Source organism: Rhipicephalus sanguineus, chromosome 1 (assembly GCF_013339695.2).
Source record: "Rhipicephalus sanguineus isolate Rsan-2018 chromosome 1, BIME_Rsan_1.4, whole genome shotgun sequence".
NCBI lineage: Eukaryota > Metazoa > Arthropoda > Arachnida > Ixodida > Ixodidae > Rhipicephalus > Rhipicephalus sanguineus.
The window spans coordinates 13,578,168-13,584,981 of NC_051176.1; the positions used below are offsets into that span (position 1 = coordinate 13,578,168).

At 51.3% G+C, this 6,814-nt stretch overlaps 1 protein-coding gene across 1 annotated transcript; it reads left to right on the forward strand.

Annotated features, from left to right (window-relative positions):
- The first annotated feature begins 2,510 nt into the window (after positions 1 to 2,510).
- LOC119379634 (uncharacterized protein K02A2.6-like) lies at positions 2,511 to 6,180 on the forward strand. Its single transcript, XM_037648937.1, has 3 exons — positions 2,511 to 4,476; positions 4,957 to 5,099; positions 5,872 to 6,180. The coding sequence occupies exons 1-3, from the start codon at positions 2,511 to 2,513 to the stop codon at positions 6,178 to 6,180; spliced, it is 2,418 nt and encodes an 805-aa protein (XP_037504865.1).
- Positions 6,181 to 6,814: the final 634 nt, after the last annotated feature.

Below are 6,814 nucleotides of genomic sequence, written 5' to 3' on the forward strand. Positions count from 1 at the left end.
CCATAAGACCAGGCCATAAACCCGTAGCCTGCGCCGAGCGAGAGTTTTGAAGCCTTATCTTGTAAGAAAATAAAGAAATAGGCGTGCGCGGCAATGTCCCCTCTGATAAAGTATCTCGCCGATGCTGAAACCAGAAGATGCAGGTAAAATACACGCAAACGAAATCAACAAAGCTCGAAATTAAGTTCTATGCATGGTGCTAAACAACGCAAATGCCAAGGAACTGGTTGAAAAGGAAACAGCACAGGGCGCAACTAGTCCTCCGTCATTTGCGCTGTGTAACAACATAAATCCGTAAGAAGTGTTAATTTTAAGGGCTCGTTTTTCTTTGTTATGCACAATATTCATGAGCACTAACAGACAATAATGACGAGGAAGTATAGGGGATGTTATTAGTAGTAATTGTAAGGTAAATGTGTAGAAAGAAAAGTAGACGAAAAGATAACTTGCCGCGGGCAGGGACCGAACCTGCGACTAATAACATCCCCTATACTTCCTTGGCATTATTGTCTGTTAGTGCTCATTAACATAAATCCGTAGCAACTTTGCCAACCTTCCACATTAACGTAATAAAGTGCCATAGTTCGTCAGCACGCATAGTAAGGCTTCAGGCGAACTATACGTGGAGGATTTGGTGTCATACGCGGCGCCGCTGAGTGTTTGTGGTACCGTCGGGCATAACCTCGTAGTCTAGTGCGCCAAGACGTCGAAGGACCTTGTATGGCCTGAAGTATCCTCGAAGAAGCTTTTCGGTGAACCCACAGTGGCTGGCGCATTGGCATCCACATCCAAACATGGTCGCCGTGCTGGTATTCTATGCAGCATCGTCGAAGGTTGTACTAGTATAATAATTATTGGGGCTTTACGTGCACAAATGACGATATGAAATGAGGGACGCCGTAGTGGAGGGCTTCGGAAACGTTGGCCATGTGGTTTCCTTAACGTGAACCTATATTTAAGTACACGGGCCTCTAGCATTCCTCGTCCATCGAAGTGCGATCGCAGCGGCTGGGATTCGATACGGCGACCTTCGGGTCAGCAGTCAAGCGCCTCACCACTAGAGCACTGTGGCGGGTACCGAAGGTTGTAATGAAAGCTATATGTCCTTTGCTGGTTCTCGTATGCAGTTGGGTGAGCTGTCGAGCTTCTTCGGCGCATTGCACATAAGCGGAGACGTCGAGGATGTCTTCGCCGGTGACAGTTGGCAGCATGGCGGCAAGCGTCGTCGCTGGGTTTCTTCTGTAAAGCAGCCTTCACCTCACCAGGTGACATAACAAATTTTAGTTGTCAGTTGTTGCGAGCCCAATAAAGAGCATTATGCCACTAGAAGTTTTCTAATCGGTCCGTTAGACGCTGAGAAAAAGCAATAATTTGCAGCGGCACGAAAGCATGATGCGAGGAGACGAGCTGCAAACCCTTGCCGCTCGATTCGTGTAGCCTTCGCAAGCCAAATCCCTCCCCTGCCCTCCTCGGCACGCGAGCAAGAGGATCACATAACGCATACGCATGAACACGTCATGCCCACACAATAGACAGATTTAGTTGGGCGTCCGCAACAATGTGCGGACGCAGCCTGCCAGCCATTTCTTATGGCAGGCTGCGTCCGTACGTTGTTGCGGACGTTCAACTAAATCTGTCCAATGTCACGAGCGCATGACGTGCACGAACCAGCCCGAGCCCCCGAGACGCGAGCGGTGTTGTGGCGGCGTTCATTGCGCTTGATCTGTGCAAGTTATGCCGTATGCGCCCTCGCCGATCAATTGGCTTTCATCCTATTACTGAATTCGAAAGCTGCGACATTTGTACGGACGCGAGACTAGCGGTGTGCCGCATGAACATCTAGTTAGACGCGGGAGGATAAATGAGCCTAATGAGCACTGGAACGCGGTAGAAAATTAGTTTCGTTGTAAAGGGTGGCGTCTGCACGATGCGCAAAGCGCGAGAACACGAACGCGTGCGAAACGGAGGTAGATTAGTCTCGAATCTCACTGCGATTCGCAGTAAAAATTAAAAAAGAAAACGCACACATTCCGTTTGTGCGTTTTATTATTGCTCTCAAGATTTATTCATCCATTCAAGCAACGAATTACACAGACTACACGTCGTGTCAAAGAATTATCGCAGTGTCACGTGCTACTGCTGGCGACGTCAGAGCACAGTCGTCTACGTAGAGGAGCGACGTCACAGCACTACCGTCTACGTAGGGCACGTCACCATGCACGTCATCCCCTCATTCTCTGGGCGCGCGCCCGCGAGAAGAAGGGCAATGTGATATTGTGAAATCACACGAAGTGACGTCAGTGGGCAACGAGAGAGCATGCGCCAGCTTTGTGCCTGTTTTCTGTTATCACCAAGTGTGCTGATACCTATCACCGCCTTAGCTATATAAGCAGTGCCCTTCTTGTAATAAACGCCTTTTTGTTCCGTGTCGTTGCGACTCACGCGTCAGTTCATTACAGTGGCGACGAAGCACGGTCTAACCCGTGCGTGGGCTGGGGTTTCTGGGCAGCATGGCCGTCGGTAGTCGCATTCGAGAGTTCGACCTCAGTGAAACTTCGTCGTGGGTAGAGTATGTCGAGCGCATTCAGTTGTATTGTGCAGCGAACAAGCTCACAACGGAGGAGGACAAGCGAGCTGTGTTGCTCAGCTGCTGTGGCCCAGAGACGTACTCCCTCATAACCACTCTCGTGAAGCCGTCGCGACCGCCAAACGTGGACTACCAAATCATCGTTGATGCAGTGAAGAAGCACGTCAACCCGAAGCCGTCCGAGCTATACGCGATGTACGTCTTTTCTAAGCGAGACCAGCAAGAGGGGGAGGGCGTAGCCGACTTTGTCACTGCTCTGGGCAAGTTATCCGAGAACTGCGGATTTGGCGGAACAAAATTTCCATTAGAGGAAATGTTGCGCGACCGGTTGGTTTTTGGAATCTCTGACAATGTGGTTCAAGAACGATTGTTGGCGGAAAAAAACCTGACGTTCGACACGGCATATGAATTAGCAATCACGGCAGAAGCAGCTGCGAAGCAGCAAAAAGCAATACGAAGCAATGCACAGGAGCTCGAATTCCAGCAAGAGTTGACGTCCAAAGTAGAACTGGAAGCCAACAAGAGGCAACCAGAGAGGCAGCGGAGTTGTTTCCGCTGTTTGGGAGCGCATGCTGGATGGCGTTGCAGATACAAAGATTCGGTGTGTTTCAACTGCGGCGGAAAGGGGCATTTAGCAAAAGCATGCCGACGAAAGCCAGCAGAGGTGGAAGCTCAGCTCGAGGACAGAAAAAATTCCGCGAAGAGCGAGTACGACGAGTTGTTCAGTATCAGCCAAGTAAAAAACGGGACGCCAAAGTACGTCATCACTGTCGAGATTGGAAATGAAATCGTGCCGATGGAAGTAGATTCTGGAGCTGCCAGGTCGATTATCAGTGTGAACGAATTTCGGAAGCTGCAAGTGGCGAAGCGGATGAAGGTGGACAAGTGCGACACGCAACTGGTGACCTGGACAAAGGAAGGGCTGGACGTGCTGGGAAAAGTGTCTGTGCCTGTGAAGTTCAAAGACCGAGAATTGCAGCTGCCGCTACTAGTACTGAAGAACGACGGGAACACTCTGCTGGGCCGAAATTGGTTCCAGCCATTGGGAATCAGCCTAACAGGTCTTCATAGCATAAATGTCGGACCTCAAGCGATCGTGGAAAAATTCGCAGACGTGTTCAGTGAAACCTTTCCAGGCGCTAATCTGCCACGCATCCACATCGAACTAAAGGAGGCCGCCCAAGCCAGGTTCCTGAAATGCCGCAGCATTCCGTTTGCCATGAAGAATGAAGTCGTTGCTGAGTTAAATCGCTTGGAGGAACTGGGAATTCTAAAACCCACCCAATATTCAGACTGGGCAACACCAATCATCGTGGTGCGAAAGAAGGACGGCTCCCTACGAATATGCGGGGATTACAGAAGCACGGTGAACCAGGCCGTAAAAAGTAATGTATACCCGTTACCAACCAGCAAAGAATTGTTTGCCAGATTAGGAAGGGGGCGTGTTTTTTCTAAACTCGACTTGACTCAGGCCTATCAGCAACTATTGGTGGATGAAGAAACGGCGGAGTTGCTCACCATTAATACCGTGCAGGGGCTGTACAAGGTTTGTCGGCTGCCGTTCGGCGTGTCCATTGCTCCTGGGGTTTTCCAAAGAACCATGGACATGGTGCTGGCCGGAATGCCGCAAGTAGCGGTATACCTGGATGACATCCTGATTGCCAGCGAGTCTATCGAGGAACATCAACGGATGCTTGCCGAGGTCCTCAGCCGATTGTCCAAAACCGGGCTTAGAGTGCAAGCTGGGAAGTGCGAATTTTTTAAGGAAAGCCTCGAGTTTCTGGGGCATCGGATTGACGCTAAGGGCATCTACCCTTCGAAGGCCAAGGTCGAGGCCATCCACCAGGCTCCTGCCCCGAAGAACAAAAAGGAACTGCAAACTTTCTTGGGTATGATCAATTTCTACAATCGTTTTTTGAAGGGCAGAACAGAAGTAGCTCGTTTGTTGGATAACAACGTGCCATGGAACTGGGGTTCCGAGCACATGGAAGCATATGAGAGCCTGAAGAAGTTGCTGACATCTAACTCGTTACTGGTGCATTTTAAACCTGATGCCCCGTTAGTATTATCATGCGACGCGTCATCTGTGGGAGTGGGGGCAGTTTTGGCTCACCGCGATAACGAAGGAAATGAGCAGCCTGTGGCGTATGCGTCTAGAACATTATCTAAGGCCGAGCGTAATTATGCTCAGATCGACCGTGAAGCTCTTGCCGTGGTTTTGTGGGTGCGACATTTCCACCAGTACCTTTGTGGGCGGAATTTTATTATTCTCACGGATCACAAGCCCTTGCTAGGCATCTTTCAGCGGAAAGAGCAAATTCCGGTTGTTCTTTCGCCTCGCATGTTACGGTGGACTCTAATGCTATCAGCCTACGAATACGTGCTCGATTACAGGAAAACCAAGGACCATGGAAACGCAGATTGCCTGAGTAGGTTGCCGGCTCCCCTAACCCGAGAAGAGACCGAAGTACCGGGTGACATACTCCTACTGGAAGCTGTGGAGTACCCCCCAGTGAGCGCACGAGAAGTGGCGGCGTACACCAGCAGGGATCCCCAACTGTCCCAAAGTGAAGCAATGGATCCTTGAGGGCTGGCCACGCGAGCGAGTAGCCCCGAAGTATTCTGCGTATGAGGTGAGACAAAACGAGTTGTCTGTGCATCGCGACTGCGTGCTCTGGGGAAGCCGCGTAGTAATTCCTGAGACATTGCAGAAAGAAGTGTTAAGTCTTATGCACGCTAACCATCCGGGAGTGACGGCCATGAAGGCAATTGCTAGGTCGTACGTGTGGTGGCCTAATATGGATAGAAGGATAGAAGAGCCAGTCAGATGCTGCAGGCCGTGCCAGGTAAACAGACCGAGTGAACCAAAGACACCAACCCATTTCTGGACTAAGCCAGAACGACCTTGGAGTAGAATTCACGTGGATTTCGCAGGACCGATCCAAGGCGTGCATTTTCTGGTGGCGGTAGACGCCCTCTCGAACTGGGCTGAAGTCGAAGTCATGCCGTCTCTTCATTCAGCTACGGTCATTGAAAAGTTTCGCAAGATGTTCGCAGCGTATGGATTACCCGACCTTGTCGTGTCTGATAATGGCACCGCTTTTGCCAGCAGGGAAACTCAAGATTTCCTCAAACGAAATGGTATTCGCTATATGTATACCGCGCCGTACCACCTGTCAAGTAACGGAAGGGCGGAGCGGATGGTACGAGAACTGAAATGTGCATTACGGAAACAGACACAGGGCACCGTACTGTGCAAGGTTTCACGTTTTTTGTTCAAACAGCACTCTACGCCACACTCAGAAACCGGCAAATCACCTGCAGAAGTCATGCTGGGTCGGAACTTCAGGACCGCCCTCTCGATCCTTCAACGGGACGAGAGTGACGCAAGATGCCCGCTGCCGCCTCCACAACGTGGGTTCCTGCCGGGTGATGCTGTGTACGCGAGAAACTTCCGGCCCGGCCCCGAGTGGTATCCTGGTCGTGTGTTGCGACGTTTGGGCCACGTCATGTACGAGCTGCGGACGGTACTGTGCACCGACGCCACCGGGACCACGTGCGCCGAGCATGGCACTGTGAGCCCGGAGACTTAAGCCATGAAACGTCCCCCTCTTTTGCTCTCCCGGCTACACCAAGCCCCGCCCTGGGACCTGCCGGGCCTGAGACGCCGCCGCCTCTCAGGCGTTCCACTCGTCAACGCCGGCCAGTGCGACGCTATGGCATCGATGACTAAGGGGGAAGGGATGTGATATTGTGAAATCACACGAAGTGACGTCAGTGGGCAACGAGAGAGCATGCGCCAGCTTTGTGCCTGTTTTCTGTTAACACCAAGTGTGCTGATACCTATCACCGCCTTAGCTATATAAGCAGTGCCCTTCTTGTAATAAACGCCTTTTTGTTCCGTGTCGTTGCGACTCACGCGTCAGTTCATTACAGGCAAGCAGCGTTCAGCTTGAAATTTGACCCATTCACGCCGCGCGTAGCGTTGCAAATTTTGGCAGACGTGATCGTGGACGCCCAGTGCATGCATTGCGCTTGTCAGCTCAAAAATGTCCAACGTGGTGAGGCGCTTTTTAACAGTGCCGCCTGGGTTGTTTCCTGTACCGCCGCGCAGTAATTACATACGTAGAGATGCCGCCCCAATTCTTACGTTCAATGTCGACGTCCATGGCCAGGATGTCGCCGATGGTTTTATTGAGGTGTTCCGTCAGGCCATTCATCCGCGGA